Source organism: Odontesthes bonariensis, chromosome 10 (genome assembly GCF_027942865.1).
Source record: "Odontesthes bonariensis isolate fOdoBon6 chromosome 10, fOdoBon6.hap1, whole genome shotgun sequence".
In the NCBI taxonomy this organism is placed as follows: Eukaryota; Metazoa; Chordata; class Actinopteri; order Atheriniformes; family Atherinopsidae; genus Odontesthes; species Odontesthes bonariensis.
The window spans coordinates 9,655,368-9,673,220 of NC_134515.1; the positions used below are offsets into that span (position 1 = coordinate 9,655,368).

The window sequence follows — 17,853 nt, forward strand, 5'->3', positions numbered from 1 at the left end:
ACAACGCTGAAAAGCCTTAAGACAGGAACCACATTTCTAAGCACAATTTGATATTTTTCCATTTTATTTTTTTTAAACCTATACTTTTTAACGACAGAAAATCACGCGGTGCTCTTGACATCTTCGAGGAAACCACTGCGACATCGTAGCTGCTTTTTAAAAATCGAACAAAATCAACACGTTGCATAGGTTCACTCTCTTTCATCTCGATCGACACGCCACGCCACAGCACGGACACAAACGACACGAAACAAAGCACTTTCACCTTGGAGATAAATTCCAGAAAAAAGATTTGACACATTTGGCACATGATACGAAACCATATCAAACGCACAATACTACGTGTCATTATAAAGGGATTAATGATTTATTAAATCAAGTCTTTGTTTCAACTGTACAAAAAAAAAACAGCACATTGTACAGCGTGGAAGTCCTGACCACTGTCGCATGTTCGGGTGGAGAGATTAAAAAAAGAAAAACAACACATCAGCACAATTAATCCTCATTATAACTGAAATAATTTTCCTTAAGTTATGTTTTCCTCGGATCCGTTCATTTTCACTAACGGGATTCCGTGCGGAGGAAATCGGAGGATAAAATGGGTAGTAAGACTTGTTAAAAGAAAAACTAATTCTCAACCGAGTGCCACTTTAATGCTTAAAAGAGCTAAAAGGGCACACAAAAAGTCAACATTATGTTAAAACGCTTTCAAATTCTGCAAGAACTCAGCAATCCTAGCTCCACATAGTGTTGCATGTGAGTTTTCTTCCATATTAAAGAGTTTTTCGCTCCTATCGGCGTGAGGTTATTCAGAAAAGCTCTTCTTAGTGTTCAGATACGGTGAGGTGATGCATCTTCTTGGCAGCTTCCTCCGACACCACCTTGGCCGTTTTCTCGGGGCTGGGAGCCGGGCTGGGAAATGGACTGGGATTCGGGGTGTTTGCCGCACTGTTGGGATACTCCCTGTTGCCGAAGATGATGCTACCCACTCGCACATTGGTGGAGCCCACTTCGATCTTCAGCACACACGCATGAAAGCACAGAGAAACACAGCGAGAAGTCGTTACCAGTTCAATAAAATTAGCTCGCTGTGAAAGCTGGCACCCGACACTCGTGGTGACTCAAACGTTTCTTCAGGCGACAACCGTTGGTCATATTTGCCGCTTTGAGAAGCTCCTGAAGACAAACAGTTCCTGTGACCTGGAAGTGTTTCTAAGTGCTGACAAAAGGGGTCAAAACTCACCGCATGCTCAAAATCGGTGGACATGCCCATGCTGAGTTCCACCTCCTCCACAGGCAGCTTCAGACTGTCGCACACCTCCTGCCTCCGACTCAGCAGCATCTACGATCAAGTGGAGATCACAAATACATTAAAACAGTGTCCCAGTACAGATTCTAAACTGGTGACAGCGTTTCTCAACTGTTTCTACTACTGTTTCTACTACTCCTACCTTTTTGAGTTAGTATGCCAGTTTGAGTAAGAAGTTCCCGGATGCATACTAGATTCGCTGAAATGTTGGGTATGCATCATGAGGTTACTACTCATACGCAAACTACCCAAGATGCAACGTAACGTGACGTCGCCGATCGTCATTTCCTGTCAAAACGGCAGTTTCAAGCTAGCTACAACGAGGGTAGGTTCACTTCCTGTTTTCAAAACAAAAGCACCAATTGTATTGTAATGGCTTTCCCTATGATAAAAGGCAACGGATATTTTATTTTGTGAAAATAACCAGAAGTGCGTTGCTCACTGCGGCTAGCTTTAGCAGCGCCGTATTCGTGGGAACAAAGTTGTAAATAGCCGGTATTTTGTCAGGTTTTCAACACGTTGGGGATCTAAACGACTACTTTCTCACCTGAAAATGTTTCAAATGTTGCTAAAGTTTACAGAGTTTAGAGCTTAAGGGAAATCAGCTTCAGGCCGGCTGATTTCGGCTCGGGCAGGAGCGAAATGCATTGTGGGTCAACGCTCTGCATACTGTCTTATCGATGAGTATGCAGTATGTAGTATGTAGTATGTGGTTTCGATCACAGCCGTTGTTACCAGATGTAATGCTTCTTCTTTTCTGGATATTTTTATCTTTTAGAACGACACACAAGGAGTCTCTCGTACCTGAAAGTCGGGGTTGGGTCCGAGGGCGAGGTCGTAACCATAGCGGCCAATGGTCATGAGTCCTAAGAAGTGCAGGGCGGAGCACTGAGACACGATGTGCTTCACCGTGGTGACCGTGTCCTCCGGCGGCAGGCCGTGTTTGCCTGCAGCCAACGTACGAACACATGCGAAGAAGACGTGAGCAACACCGCTGTCCTTCTCTTCTATACAGAGCTGTTTCTCTGGTTCACCTCATCCATCCATCCATCCATTCTTTTTTCATTCCCTCATTCATTTTCCTTCCATCCATCCATCCATCCATCCATCCATCCCCTTTTCTATCATCCACACATCCATTTTTCCTCCCTTCATCATCCTTCCATACATCTATCATCATACTTCCATCCAGACCCATTCTTTCTTACTCTCTATAATCCATCCATCCTTTTTTCTCTCATACATCCACCCACCCATCCATTCATTCATAGATCCACCCTTTCTACCCTCTCCATTCTTGTCACACCTGCCCATCCTGACTGAGGACTGAGAGGTTCAGGACGTCCTTTGTTCCCACAGCCATAAGGCTTTTTAACAGTGACTGCTGAGTTCTTCTCAAATTGATTGATTGATTTTTTTCAAATTTATTTAGTCATTTATTATTATTATTATTAGTTAGTAGTAGTATTTTTATTAGAATTGGTATTATTATTGTTGTTGTTAATATACAATCATTGTAAATATTAATAATTTTTTTGAGCTACTTGACTAATTTGAATTTCCCCCATTGGGGGATGAATAAAGTATTTTTCTGTTCTATTCAACTCTACTCTATTCTATCCTTAGATCTATTCATCCGCCCTCTCACTCATCCATTCATTATTTCTTTCTTCCGTCTTATCCATCCATCTTCACATTCTCTTCTTCATTCCCTGATCCATTCATCTATCCTTTCTTCCTCTCCCTCATCCCTCCTTCTACTTGTCCCTTTTTCAGGCTTTATCTTGCGGTTCCACAGTCAGTTCTGGTCACTGAACCAGACTCTGAGGCCCCGTTTACACGATAGGAAGACGCAGATATTTTCCTGCGGTTTGGCCCCTCATTTACACCAAAACCCCGTTTTTAATCACAGAAAACGATTATTTCTAAAACCTCCGGCCAAAGTGGAGATTTCTGATAACGCCGGTTATGTGTTGCCGTGTCAACTGGGAGAAACGGCGTTTTAGGTTCTTAAACGTCACATTATGCGCCAGAAAATGCTTAACGTCATGCGAGCGCCTTATGTTTACAGTTTGTTTGGCTACTGATCAGGATGATCATGGATGATGTTAAAGTTCTACTCATTTTTACGTTTGTGCAAACGATTCTGGCCTTATTGCATTTGCCACCCAAACCTGCTCGCACAGTTCAAAATAGAGGAGCACCACTCTTCCGTGGCCGCTCCTGCGTCCAGTATCCACGGACTGTCTATATTTCCCTCTTATTGCCTTCAGTTTTGTTGTGATATTTGCTCGCGTTATCTCCTCCTTCACATGAGGAAAGTCCTCGATTCTGAGGATTTTGATTGGCTTGCATGGCTTTATTCCTTTCCCTACACTGCCGCCAATAGGTTTGGCAGAGTTATTATGGCGCTTGACGGCGTATTTATGCGGGTTGATGTAAATGAGAAGTTTTTTGAAAACGATGTTGTGTGCACAATGTTATTATTGAAAACGGAGGGGGGGAAATATTCGTTTCTCTAAATACCCGGCTATGTGTAAATGTGGCCTTAGTCTCCTCCTGACCCACAGGGCAGGACGTCACCTCCACCTCTCCTTAAACCAGTAATCCTAACCAGCTGAGCCACGGTCCTCTGCGGTAAACTCACTCTGCTCTCCGCTGGTGTTGATCTGCACCATGATTTTTAACCTCTGGCTGCTGGCCCCTCGGACGCGCTGCCATGAGCTGTTGACCCTTTCGGCCAGTTTCGCCGAGTCGACGGTCTCCACGAGGAACAGGTTCGGAACAGCTGGGGACGGAGAGAGAAGACTAGGTGGTCAAAGGTTTTTTTTTTCTCCTTTCACTGCGTTTCAGTTTCAGGAGGAAAGAGCTCACTCACCCAAAAGTTTGTTAACATTATTCTTCTGTAGATGGCCAATAAAGTGCCACTTGATTTCAGGACATGACTCTAAAATCTGGATGTGAGGAAAAGAAACCGCGTAAGAACACTGGGACACACTAATCCATTTCGACCTCTAAAGGATGGAAACCTACCAGAGGATCTGAGGCTTTGTCCACCAGCTCGTTAACCTGGGCGGAGACATGAGGAGAGGTCAACCTCTGCATTCCAACTTTCAGAGTTTACGCAGAGTTTCATACTCACATAATTTTCTCCAAAGTTGCGCTGCCCTTGTCCGTAGGCCTTTACGATCATCTCTGGGGGTTTTGTCTTGCTGACAGCCACGAGCCGGGGTGGCACAGCTGGGAGTGTCTGAGGAAGGACGAAACACTCTTCATCTGTATCAGCAGAGGAGCTCAGTGTGGTGCTGCATGTCAGAGTGGGTGTTTTGCCCTTTTTTTCTTTTTTTTTAGAGCAGTGACTCAGCAAAGATAATGATTAAAGCTGCTACAATGCTGGGACTCTGTTACACACCAGTGTCAGATCCGTTTAGGGTTATTATTATTAAGAAGCCACTCAGTGGAAACACGCTGTGCATTCAAACAAGCTCCGACTCGGATAACCTTGATTTTTTTTTTACCTCATTTACACTCATTTTACAGAGCTGTGATGCAAGCAGGAAAGCAGAGTCACTGGCTCCTATTTACACGTTCAAAAATCATGCTAAAAGTAGCCTTCGGCTGCATCATAATGCTCGGAAATGCGCATGCACACACGTAACGCACGACTCCACGCTGGCTCTTTAAATCATGCATGGTGTTATGAAAGTGCTGCCACCAGCTCCACTGCCTTCCATCCAAAGGTTGAGATGTTTGGCAGCCTTACATAACAAGTCGTGCTCCTGCAGCACGGTTATTTAGGGACCCCGAGACGGCAGCCACAGACCCGGGGCTGCCGCTCGGAGCCTCCCGGGCCTCGGTTACCTTTGGCCGCCGCGCCGCCGCCTGGTTCACCCGCTCCACCACCGACTGTATCGCCTTGCCAACCTCATCCGACATTGCTACTTTCCACATACCGTCAAACGGCTACGAAACAGAACGTCAACGTGACGCAGCCGATGTGACGACAATCCGCCGGACAGGAAGTGAGCTGAGCGGAGTGCGCCCCCTGTCGGTCCGACTCTATTTAGCAGGTTCAAAAACAAATGTGGTTCAAGCTTTTTTATTTTATGAATAATAGGGAATTTGAATAGTTTTAATCTTTTTTTTCTTTTCACTATTAAACGAAACGATTAATTTTCTTTATTTTTAGCACTAACTTCATTATCTTTATATCCTAATATTTATTGCATAACTTTTTATGCAATTTTATATTATAGTATAATTTTATATTATAATAATATTATATACAATTTGTGTCTCTCTCAGGAAACGATAGGATGACATTGGCTGAGATTTGATGTCCAGCGTTGGAATTTCTAAAAGTTGCATTTTGTTCTTTATACCTCTTTGCATATTGATGTAGCATTCATCAGTTTTTGATTTTTATAGTACTCTGCAAACGTCTTGAATCACCCCTAATTTCTACTAAGTTTCAAAGCAGTCAGTCTTTCTTGGAATCTTTTAATGTGATAGTTTGCCACGATTTCTGAAGATCTTTCAAAGTTTTTCTTTGGACATTGGCTGCTTTTTCACTCAATTTCAGAGGAATATGTCTTGTTTGTTTGCCAAACTCTAACCTATGAATCATTCAAGCATAAAAAAGGCACCAAACTCCAAGGATGAACCAGTGTTGCAGATAGTAAGTTTTCTGCTAACTACACATAACAGAAAAAACAGAAAAGATAACAGTTTGACAGACAGAAAATGGTATTTTTGCAGCAACAAGCTGATTCCCAAAGAGCTGTTAGCTGAAAACTTGGCATATCTCAGCATGGTGTGCAGCGTGTCCTTAAAACATTTGAGGAAACTGGACAAGTGGAGGACAAAAGAAGTGTCAGGCCTAAAGAACTATCTACAGCAGATGGACGGTATCTGAAAGTGATGTCCTTAAGAAAGAGGAAAAAATCCAGCAAAGACCTGACACAGGAGCTGAGAGATGCATCTGGACCTTTTGGAACTATTCCTGAAGACTCCTTAAAGAAAGGACAGAAAGCTCATCTGAGAGGGTTCAGGCTGTTGGAGAATAAAGGAGCTCAGACCAAATATTCACTTTAAAGCTCGTTAAAATTGTACAAACTCTTTTTAGTATATATATATCCTGCATTTACATTTATGTTTGCACATATCAGTACATCACTGCACCCAAAAATATATCAAGAAATGAGGGTTGGTTCAAGACTTGTGGACAGCACTTCAGCACAATAAATATCACACACTAATGTGGACACACTTTATGTTTATGCATATAAGCAACAAAAACAGCTGAAGTCTTCGGGTTGTAGGATTGATGCTGTTAAGCTTTATGTTGGTGATGAAGATGTCAAAGAAGCCACAAATAAAGCAGCAAACTGTCTCTGAGTTGTCGTATACGTCTCATACTGCCGGTTCTAAGTAAGAAGAAGTGAATGCACAAAAACAAATACAAAGGAAACCAGATTTATTCACAAAAATCACACAGATCAAAACACACTCCAAACATCAGTTTCAATGGAAATCAGACATCTTACAAGTTAAAGCCAACTGCTTTGCCTCTTTCATAAAGAACTAAGAAGGGATAACAGAATGTAAAAGGGTGTAGCTGATTCTCTCCGTCTGCAGCAGCCTCCGCTCTCATACTCTCTCCAACGCCTCCAACATGATGATGCTGTTTCCTCTGATGACCTTTGAAAGAAAACCACAAAGATCGGGTCCATTCAGGTGCAAATCGACACAAAATTAAAGTTTATCAGTATCATCGGTTACAGTATTTAACATGACGTTAATCTAAAAACAATCCAAATACTAGTGTTTTTCTGTGGAAATCCAAATGTTTCTTATTGTCAATAAAAAGAATTTAAAGGGCAAAAATGATCACAAAGTCATTTAATCAAAAGTCAAAAGGCCATTTATTGACCAAATATTTTGTTGTGCAACAAATGCTGATTATAGACAGATGGTTAAAGTCTAAAGCTGATCTCTGAGATAAACACATGTACAGGTAAGAAACTGGCTTTCATTTGTGGTCTGACTTGTGCTGACCAATCCTGTCTAATGGATGTTTGGCAGCTCAGCGATGCAGAGAGCACCAGAGGCTGAAGCCATCAGCAAAATCTCAAAACCACCATTTTTCTTTTTCAAATTAATTTGCATGAATCTTGGATTAGACAGTATTTACGTGGAAGGTTACTGGTTTTTAAATCAGAAACTAAACTCAGGATATACTTATTGTTCAGTTTAATCACATTATTTTAAAGGCTCCTAGTTAAATTTTTTTTTTTTTTTAAATAGACAAATAACTAAATCAGATGCGGTGGTTTGGGCATCTGGGCATTGGGTCTCCTTTAATGATTAACATTTTCATCCAGTTGTTTCAAGCTATTCATTGATAAACCAAAAGAGTAATTTTCTAAACCAGAAAAAGAACCAACTAATACAGGTCGGAAGTACAAGTTCAGCTCAGGTACTGACCACCATGCCGATGGTGTTCTGCTGTCCTCCGGGGCCCATCTCCAGAGAGTCGTCCACCACCAGGTTCATGAAGGGGTCAAAGCCTCGCAGGATGCCCTGCACGTGTCTGCCTCCGTTCAACTTCACTGGAGGACGGAAAAAAAGTCTGTGAGGAACTTTGCTTGTATGCAGTCGAGTAGAGCAAAGCCAATCAGTGTGTTTACATGCAGCTATGATGAACTCAAGCAGAACATATGATGGGACAACTATCCTCCCAGAATACAGACGCAGGAGGCGAATCGATTCATTGATCAGTCTGAGGCGATAAGTTTCCTTTCACATGATCAGCATCGGGCTTTTTCAGGTTGACCCGTTACACCATGCACCAAAACAATTGATAAAACAATTCAGCTGGCAAATTGGTACCATAACGGGCTGTAAGCTGGACATCTTTCCAGCTCTGTACATCTTTGTAAGTTCTTTAAGTTTTACTTTTTGGTTTGTCTACTTTGTGGTTACTCTCTGCTCTTACCGGCTTCTTCTATAACCTCCCAGTGAAAATCGACATTATTATTTTATTTTATTTGTTTCTCTTTATATTCTTTTATGTATTTTTAATGCTTCTTACACTCCCCGCTGCAATGCTTTTATTTTATGTAAAGCACTTTGAATTGTTTTGTACATGAAATGTGCTATACAAATAAATTTGACTTTGACAAACTAGGGAGCATGCTCAGAGCACCTCAGCTCGTTTGAGTCCAGAACCTAAACAATAATTCAGCTCTCAAACTGCTTTATCTGGCGAGTTTGTCTCACTTTGAAGAGTTTGATTTAGTACAATTTCAGTCGGACTAAAATGTTTACAAGAGTTTTAGAAATGCGGTTTTGGTCGAATTAACAATTAAACCGTTTCTTTTGTTGTGTAAACATATTGAAGGAGTTGAAATGATCGGTAAATGAATCCTTATATCTACAGAAATCTTTAAAACATGCCAAATACTTTACTCTTCTTGGCTTCTCAACAGATCATCTTGCACTTTCCTTTCTTACATTGTAGTAAATTCAACAATTGAGGATTACTTTGACATTTGATCAGACAAAACATCTGATGACGTAATCTCTGAAAATGTGCAGGATCTATGGAACAATGTTGCTGTACGGACAAGCTATAAATTAATATTGAAAGTAGTAACTCAGCTCCTGTTTTAGTCACAGTTTCTGTGGTGTGGCACCATGAGAGCATCAACAAACCAATGTTCATGTAAAAAACGATCAGATTGTGTCTTAAAGTACAGGATTTTCTGCTTTAATGTAAAATGTGACACTAAACTGAATATAACCATTTTAGGACAACGATAAAACAATTAATCTCAAAACCTGTGTTACCGGCTGCCCAAATAAAAATAAATCCATTTTAATTATCACAGTTAGATAGATGGATTAATTAGAAATATCTAAAGCCCATGAATATGCTATTTATTTTTCTAAACAGCAGCAGGGAGGAAAAATTATGTTCGACATTTGATGTTGAGCTTTAAGAGATCTCATATGCCTGTGTTAAAGGTATTCAAAACCCTGAATATTAACTACTCAAATCTGGATTTATTTATTCTACAGAAGATAGATAGTTTATTCTACAAAAGAGTCTGTAAACCAATGTTTGTGATTTGTGAAACATTTATTCTATTTGTGAATATGTGGAATAAAGAGCTACTTTAAAGCATTTGTGTAATGGAAAGGCACTTCTGTTAATTCTAAGACAAAAAAAAGAAACTGTTTTCAAGAAACTGCATTTGCTTTAGAATTTATGAATCCAGATTTGACTAGTTTAAGAGTTGTGGGTTTTGTACACAAACAGGTTTAAGGTGGTCTATCTGACATAAAAGCAGTGAAAAGGCCATTAAAAAAAAAGGATAAATTGAATTCGGGTTTTACAAAAAATAAGCTACGTTTTTAAGAATTCACATCTTCTGTCAAATAATTCAGTCAAGTCTAAATGTTGTAGTTTTTTTTTTTTTTTTTTTAAACAGGACCTGATCTAAAGGGGTGAATATGCCCAAAAATAAGGTGAAATCGCCCTTTAAGCCGACTTCAGCGACGTCTATTTATTCAATTTATAACAATAGTTTCAAATTAAGCTTTTAATCGGTGTTTTTACATCAGACTGAAGTCATACTCACATGAAAGTTTCTTGTCCATGAACCTGGAAGACAAAAAAAACACAAGCTTTTTGTTAGAGGCTCACAGTTGATTCAGAACTCACTCAGACGGGGAAGCTAATGTTAGCATTATGCTATTGAAAACAGTGTTGCGGAGCTAATGTGCTTAAAACACAAAGAACGACCAACATTCAACGAGTTTACTTTTAAAAGCTAGTAAACTTACTTCTTCAGCTCGGGCGGATGTGCTTTGCTCATTTTGTCTTTATTTTCTGGAAGCCGGCGAGCTAACTCGTAAGGATTTCGTTTGACAAAACCGCGGAAGGAAAGCGTGCACAGGGGTACCGGAAGTTAAACGGCTGACTTCCACAACTGATTTTGACCCTGCTCGGTTTCCACAGCGCCCCCAAGAGGCCAAGAGGAGGTAGAGTCAGTGACTGCAAGCGGTGGAAGAGCTAAAGCGGCGATAAAATACAGCAAATGATCCATTTTGGAACAATATATTGAATTATATTGTGGCGGATTACAATTATTAAAGAGTTAATATGCTGAACTTTAGTTACTGGGAGACTTTACTCAAATATAATACAACTGGGCAATTTTGGAAAGAAAGTTTAGGAAATTAATTCATGTGTGGAAATAAATAACTAAGTGTAAATCTGATTCTCCTCCTCTCCTCGCTATGTGGTAATCGGTAAATGACAGAAGTATTCCTCTTTAAAATATTGCTTATAACTTAGATACAATAGTAATTACGATAATATATTAATTTGAGAAAAGGATACAACACCTCTCTGAAAACATAGTGTCTTTGTCTAGGCTAGCCTATATAGGAAGTTCACCATTGGGTTGAAGAGGACAGAAAAGCTCTTCGGAGAGATGTTGTTACATCTGGAAGTACCCTATCTTGATATGTTGGGGAAAATTTTTTTTTTAACCCTTGAAAGGATTATTTTAAGATATCAACTGAACACACTTTCATAAAAACTTTTAATTCATTCAGTAGCCGGTAAAGTTGGAGTTCCCTCTAGAACTGTACATGGTGAGAGTGAGACCCTCTGTTCTATGATGAAAATACATTACATAAAATAATCCCCCATTTGTTGATTATTTGATGTGCTAGTTAGTAACACTGGAGCACCACAGGCAACGGTTGTCTCTTTACTCTTGTTGACATCAGATTGATGAGTTCATTCATTCGGTCTTATTGCTACTGTTACTTTGACAGTAACACTATAACAGAAAGTTTGTCTTAAGAGGGTTCAGACTGTGCTGAAGAATAAAGGTACTCGGACCAAATATTGTGTTTTCATATATACTATTTCTCGCTTTCCCGGCAACATGTATAGAAATGATGGATGGCTTGAGACTTCTACACAGTACTGTAAGTGAAACTTGTGCAACTGTATAATTTCTGATATCTTAAAATTGTTTTCTGAAGGCTAAACTACATCTTTAAGCCATCGAGCGTTGTCTTTCTGCTGTATGTAACAGTGCAGATGGGGTCCTTTGTAAGTGATGTGGTCAAAAAGACATCCACAACCCACTTTAATAATATGCTAAATTGGCTGCATTCATGAATTCACAACATCAGAAACACAGGAAAAAAAAAAAATCTCATCACTGTCAAGTTTTAATCCTGTCATTCATCTAGAAAGAAACAACTTAGAAAAGATCCCAAAAAGTTTTTCAAAACCTATCAAATCACGTTCTACATGTTCACAGTAGCACTCTGAAAACAGTGGCTGAAAATACATTAAGAAAACGTGGATAATTGTCATTTCACCGAAGCGCACTTGTTAAGCGACACACTGAATGGCAGCTCTCGGTCCTTCTGCTTGCATAGGTAGGAGGTGCGACCCGAGTTCAAGCCAGCCCAAAGGCATCCTTTCCATGAAAGCTCAAACAATAATTCAAATCAATTCACCCTTCCGGGGACACACTTCTGTGGCGGCACTTGGAAAAACTGAATCCTGTCGTCCTGATCACAGAAACAAACTCATATTAGATGTAAAACACTCCACTACGGTTGTCGCTCAGGCTTTGCAATTGATGCTTTTTCAGCACAAACATAAACTGCCTCCTGCTTTTCTAAAAATCAACAGGTTTAAAACTGGCGACTGTAAAGAAAAGCAAAAGAAACTTTTAAACTTGACACACGTTAAACATCTGATAGCATTTCATAATCAGGGATACACGGAAAAGGTCAAAAACAAGGGATTTACTTCACACTTACTTCTGGAAATGTGCATAAGAGAAGGATGAACAAATCCAAGACAACAAAACCAACTCCCACCTGCTGCCTGACCTGCAGAAGACAATTCATTTGCAACGTTTCAGTGCTAATCCTGCTCCAGGCATCAATCAGAAGCTTCTTAAATAGGACGTTACTGCAAGTGTGCGACCAATCAGATTCTTAACACATGTCAAAGAAGTAAGTAATGCATCAGAGAAAAGAACAAACATAATCAATCGTTCAGCAAATGTTTGGGATTTCAGATGCCATTTATTGGTGTGTTCATGTACATTTCTCTTCTTTTGTTCTTGCATTCAGACGTTTTTATTTAGCATCTTTTATTGTTGCTGCATCTGGTAAAGATGAGCACATTCCCAGTGAATTATGAGGTATTTATTATGAGTATTACTTAAAATTTTTAAAGCAACCGGAGTTTACAGTTTGGAATTCAATGTGTTTTCATCTTTATTATGTGGTGACTCACACAGGCTCATTTATGATCGTTTTGTTTAAAGTGATTAAGATTTCGATTTATGGAAACGGCAATAATGTGACTGGTCGGACACTTGCAGCCTCTTCCTGTCTGAAACACTTCTGATTGATGAAAATTGACCGAAACATTGCACATAATTGTCTTTTGAAAGTTAGTCAGTGGGCTGGAGTTCATTCCTTGGCCTAATTAAAGGGAAATAAATGCAACTGATTGAGTTTTCTCTGTAATAAATACAAATACTTTTCCAATAATTTTCTAATCTTTGTTCTATTGGCTAAAACACAGACAGTGAGAAACAAACTTGGAAGAAAGCTGGAACGGAATATACAAACATAATTAAGTATTTTCCGCATCAAGTGTTCATTATTTGGTTCAGGTTAAAAAAGGAAAAAAAAAAAAAAATCCAACCTGGATCAACAGTTTTAACAGATTCAACGTTGAAAACGTCATTGAATTAACACTGTGTTCGTAAATTTGATTGCTGAAACACAAACGTTTCTTCAACATCGTCTCAACGTGCTGTTTAACGACAGCTGAATCACTTACTGTTCGGTTTAGATGAAACTCCGACGTCTGTTCAACCTCGATCATAAAAAGCTTTTTAGTTTGGCTGAAATACTTTTAAATGTCACTTCAACAATCAGTGAAAAGCTCAACACATCACCTGCTCACGAGAAGGTCACGTGTGCAGCATCTGTGATGGGACTAATCTGTCCAACTGAAAAACAGCCTCATGACTCTCATTCTGCAGCATCTGATGCTATAAATACCCAGGTCCCACACACATGGGATGACTCAACAAGTGACCAGTTATTGCAAGAAAAATGATGGAGCTGTTATCCTTCTTGACCAGAGAACTGAAAATGTTTGATTAAGAAGACACAAACATAGGATTTATCATGTCCAGAGGGGTGCACTACGAAGCAGGTTCAACAGATAAAACCAAACCTCCACTCAGATAACGGGTCGTATTCCCTCAGCTGAAAATGGACTTTAATAAAGTTTTTAATTGAACAATTTCTGGTCAAAAGAGTTGATTTTTTAATTCTGATAACCAGCTATTTAATAAAGTAAAAGCTGAAAAGATGTTATTACATTATTACTAAATATGGCAAATAAAATGCCAACATTTGATCAACGACAACCGGCTTTTAGGAGGATTTTTAACTGACTGATTTTCTAACGATTAATTGACTAATCGACTCTGATTCAACGTCGTAGTTTGGTTATAACGCCAGATATCAGCATAGATATCACAGCTCTTCAAGACTAAATTTAAATTTCAGTCCGAGTTTGCCGTCTGGGACATTTTCGGGCAAAGAATTAATGAAAGTGTGGAGCTTTGTACAGAAGATTTAATCCAAAACACTGAAGATAAACTGCTCTGGAGCAGGTTATGTGTTCAGCCTAAGATATTATGCTGATCTCTTTGGTTAAAATGGAGCCACCTTCATGAGACTCAAACTTTGAGCTCAACATAACTTGCCGAGCGTTGCTCCGTAGTACACCCATCTGATCGGGAGAAAACAGGGTCATTAAAGATCATTAAAGTACGAGAATCAACTCATGCTCACCGTCCACTTTAAGGCTTTAAAATATCAAAATGAAGAAGTGTCGGCAACAGATTGCACGGGTGTTCTTAATAAATCCCAAACCAGCATTTGCTTCATCTCATCTGTGGATATAACAGCATGTTAATGCAGTACTGAGGAGGTTCTCAACTGTTCACGTGAAAAGCCAAATGTTGGTGGCCGCTATGATGGCTCTATGACCAACTGATCCACCTTCTGTACTGTGAAACAAGACAAAAAAAAAAAAAAAAAGTGGCTACAGACAACATAGCTGCCACATGTAGTAGTAGAAAAAGCGTTAAATAGAAACAATCCACTCTGTTTAAGCCCTGACGTGTTGGTATGGACGGCATGAAGCCAATCCACACGGGTGTAAGATTAATGCTCGATCAGTGAGTTGGTTACTTTCAAAGATATCTCATCACTCTCATCCTTTAAAAGGCAAAAAGGCAGTTGTTGGGGACATTCAAACCGGACCTCAGGCTTTGCTGGCCTGATGCGCGTATCCCTCTGAGATTCTGTCCTCCTCCACCCGGACTCGCAGGTGCTCCTGACAGTGTTCAAGGAAAGAGTCCAGTGCTGAGAAGCCCTGCTGACAGGGCACACAGTGGTACAGCCGCTGCCTCTTCGAGCCCGGCCACTTGCACGTGTCCATCTCGCTCGTGCACACGCTGCACTGCCTCCGCCTCACGGAGGACTGGTGGAGCTCCACATGCTCCTTCAGCTGCCGCTGCAGGGAGAAAACCTCTGCACAAGAGGGGCACGGAAACTCCCTCTCCTCCTCCTCCACCTCCACCACCTCCTGCACCACCTCTTTAGGCACTTCTCTGCTCCTCTCTGGATCAGGAACAGGGGTTAACACTTTGGGCACCTTCCTGGGCCTTCCCCGACCGGGCCGAACTGTCTTATTCTCCACTAGGCTTGTTGTTACCTTGTTTTCTGACGACTTGGAGTCTTTAGTGGCGCATCCTACAGACTGGTTTCGGTTCTTGATGGCGGCGAAGCCTGAAGCCGCGTGCCGTCTGTAATGTGCCCGAAGTGACAAATGGTGGAAGAAGACTTTGCCGCAAACCTGACATGGATACGTTCCTCCTCTCTTACGCTTGCTGTTGGCTGGCCGAGACTCTCTCCTGGCGTTCTTCTCTCTGCTGTGCTTCTCGTTTCTGTGCACATACAGTTTAGAGGTACTCCCGAAAACCATGTCACAAGAGCGACAGCTCAGGAGTTTCTTTTTGGATTTTGCATTTGGTTCTCTGTTAAACCTGGCATTCCTTAGCGTCCTCACCTCCTCACCAGCGCTTTCGGCTTTGGTCTTTTGCTCCTCCTCTACGTGGTTTCTCTGTTTATGTCGCTGCAGGGCCGAAACTGTGCGGAAGGTTCTTGAGCAGAGTTGGCAAACACTGATCCCTCTATTGCTGGGTCCTGGACTGTCTGAGCAATCAGAGCGAGAGGAGTCGCCTTCGGAAGCAGGTGGAGAATCATCTGGATGGCAGCTGGCGTGGATTATGTTTGACGGGGATGACGGCTCGCTGCAGCCGGCCTGCTGATGGTGCAGCAGCGCCTGCTTCTGGTTGAAGCCTCTACCGCACGGCGCACACGCGTAAGGACTGCAGTCCATGAGGTGAGGCTGGCGGAGAGGTGACTTATCCTGTAGCCTGCCCGGATCCGAAGGCCGCGTTGCGCACGCAGGGCATGGGGAACCAAGCAGCGACACGCCCCGACAGCGCTCACACGCAGAAGAAACGCTCTCACATCTGTGGAGCTGCAGGGACGACCTCAGGGAGAACTCCTTCCCACAAGAGGGACACCGGTGAGGCTTTGGTAGCGTGTGCTTCATTTCCTGGTGTTGCAACAGATCTGTGCAATATGGGAAACTCTTACCACATTCTTGACAAACATACGTGGACAGATGAGATGGCTGCTGACGCTGGTTATGAGCGTGCTGTTTAGTATCGGTGCGCGCAATCAGGTTGGCGAGCCTGGACAGTGTTGCCTGTTGAGTATTTGCTGCAGGGGAGCGGCTGAACGACTCCTGAGACCTGGTGGTGCTCCAGCTGACTCCATCCATGCCTGTGCGGAGCTCTCCTGCTTTGAAAGAGACAAATGATGGCTGAGTCACCGGGTTTTAAATCACATAGACACAACAGAGATAAACAGACAGTAAGTGCTGCAGCCAGTGAGGCGCAGCTGATCTCACAGTGAAAGAGGAAGTATCTCTACTTGTAAGCCTCTTCATTAATCCCCCTATCGTCTCTAAGGGTTGGTTGCCAACTTTATTTTTTAACTGCAACTTGTTGTAAACAGTGACCGGCTACACGTCCACTAAAAATTTAACTGAACACCTCCACGAGTGTAAACATTATAACAAAAACTACAGGCTAGCTCCTTGTTTGCTAACGTTAGCTCGATGCTAGCTGTGCTAACATGCTAAACATGCTCACTTCCGTTGTCTTCAACAGCTTACCTGGACTCTCAGTCAAAAGCGACGCGGCTTCTGTACTCACAGGCAGTTAAAGTAAGACGGCGACGGCCCTTAACAGCTGGTTTCGATATCACAAACCACACAGGCATGATTGCAACAGTCTGTGAAAACGAAATGAGTGGCTATTTTCTTCCCTGAGCTGTTGGGTCACTTCCGTTACGTCACTTAAGCTGAGTTCTCAACTCAACTTTTAAGAGCTGACATGTTTTGGTTGAATTTGCAAATGAAACACCTGTTTGTATCTGTACGTCTCTTTTTGGAAAGTGTACAGCAAATAGACATGCAAATATATAAAGTGAAACCAGAAGGATTTTGACATGCTCAATTTCAGAAATAAAAGCTGAAATGTTTATATTTTGCTTCCAAGCAGCCAAATATTCTTGTATTCTTTTAAAGTGGTCCTGAGCAATTATAGTTCCCCAGACTTTCTGAACGTCTTTCAGTTTTTTCTTTGGACATTTTCTGCTTTTTTGACTCATTTTAAAATTATCCAAACCTTATGTTTTATTTCCACTCTTAACACTTTTCATAGACACGCTTGGGTTTCTTCAAAATAAATCATATGCCAGAAAAGGGAGTACCTAAAGATACAATTTAAAATTGGTTCTTTACCAAAGAAGAATAAGTCCAGCTGCTTTCATTCAGGATAGACTTCACAAGCCTTAAAAACTCTAACTTTCAGCTCGACATAGCTCGCTTTTCCACAAATCTTGAATAGTGGTACACCTCTCTTTTTTTTTTATTTGATCTTTCAGCTCCTTACCTTTTTGGACAGTCTGTTAATATGTTATACATCAGCTCTATTATTCAACATATGTACTGTAAACTGTAATTATATTCTTTTACAAGTAGAAATAAACATCTAATCGTACATTTCTACCCTGGAAAATATTTAGAGCACATGTTAAACTGACTAAATATAAAGGTTTTTGCTGAACAAGCCAATTCTAACATGCGCTTTAGTTATTTATTCCAGTGTATATATTATATCTATAAGCTTAGTGTTGCAGACTTGTGTAATAAATACACCTATTTAAATAATGGTCTAATTTTCCGTCCTACTTTATTTATAATGCACTTTAAAAACAACGGCAAGGATGACCAAAGTGCTGCACAATAAAACCGAACATAAAAGTAA

The 17,853-nt window shown here is 41.0% G+C and overlaps 3 protein-coding genes across 5 annotated transcripts; all 3 read right to left on the minus strand.

Moving 5' to 3' along the window:
• Window positions 1-60: 60 nt before the first annotated feature.
• Window positions 61-5,330, minus strand: plpbp (pyridoxal phosphate binding protein). The gene is made up of 8 exons (XM_075476177.1): window positions 5,171-5,330; window positions 4,452-4,559; window positions 4,343-4,378; window positions 4,188-4,263; window positions 3,957-4,097; window positions 2,114-2,256; window positions 1,244-1,342; window positions 61-1,016 (listed from the first exon to the last, which is right to left on the minus strand). The coding sequence occupies exons 1-8, from the start codon at window positions 5,258-5,260 to the stop codon at window positions 825-827; spliced, it is 885 nt and encodes a 294-aa protein (XP_075332292.1). The 5' UTR covers window positions 5,261-5,330; the 3' UTR covers window positions 61-824.
• Window positions 5,331-6,768: 1,438 nt separating this feature from the next.
• snrpg (small nuclear ribonucleoprotein polypeptide G) lies at window positions 6,769-10,284 on the minus strand. Its single transcript, XM_075476180.1, has 4 exons — window positions 10,160-10,284; window positions 9,955-9,977; window positions 7,796-7,920; window positions 6,769-7,009 (listed from the first exon to the last, which is right to left on the minus strand). Exons 1-4 carry the CDS (start codon window positions 10,189-10,191, stop codon window positions 6,959-6,961), a joined length of 231 nt encoding a protein of 76 aa, XP_075332295.1. The 5' UTR covers window positions 10,192-10,284; the 3' UTR covers window positions 6,769-6,958.
• A 1,180-nt stretch (window positions 10,285-11,464) lies between these two features.
• On the minus strand, window positions 11,465-16,864 carry LOC142390611 (uncharacterized). Of its 3 annotated transcripts, none has more exons than XM_075476174.1 (2): window positions 16,698-16,864; window positions 11,465-16,318 (listed from the first exon to the last, which is right to left on the minus strand). In XM_075476174.1, exon 2 carries the CDS (start codon window positions 16,299-16,301, stop codon window positions 14,712-14,714), a length of 1,590 nt encoding a protein of 529 aa, XP_075332289.1. In that variant the 5' UTR covers window positions 16,302-16,318; window positions 16,698-16,864; the 3' UTR covers window positions 11,465-14,711. The 3 variants fall into 3 exon arrangements, with proteins under 3 accessions (XP_075332289.1, XP_075332290.1, XP_075332291.1); XM_075476175.1 differs by having other exon boundaries at window positions 11,465-16,321; XM_075476176.1 differs by having other exon boundaries at window positions 16,675-16,864.
• Between the last annotated feature and the right edge of the window lie 989 nt (window positions 16,865-17,853).

Coding starts and splice junctions, on each gene's coding strand:
- plpbp (XM_075476177.1), bottom strand. CDS start 5,260: ATGTGGAAAGTAGCAATGTCGGATGAGGTTGGCAAGGCGATACAGTCG. Junction 4,379..4,451: donor GCAACTTTGGAGAAAATTAT/GTGAGTATGAAA, acceptor GTCTCCGCCCAG/GTTAACGAGCTGGTGGACAA. Junction 1,343..2,113: donor GACCCAACCCCGACTTTCAG/GTACGAGAGACT, acceptor ACTTGATCGTAG/ATGCTGCTGAGTCGGAGGCA.
- snrpg (XM_075476180.1), bottom strand. CDS start 10,191: ATGAGCAAAGCACATCCGCCCGAGCTGAAGAA. Junction 9,978..10,159: donor CATCCGCCCGAGCTGAAGAA/GTAAGTTTACTA, acceptor TTTGTCTTCCAG/GTTCATGGACAAGAAACTTT. Junction 7,010..7,795: donor AGAACACCATCGGCATGGTG/GTCAGTACCTGA, acceptor TTTCTTTCAAAG/GTCATCAGAGGAAACAGCAT.
- LOC142390611 (XM_075476174.1), bottom strand. CDS start 16,301: ATGGATGGAGTCAGCTGGAGCACCACCAGGTCTCAGGAGTCGTTCAGC.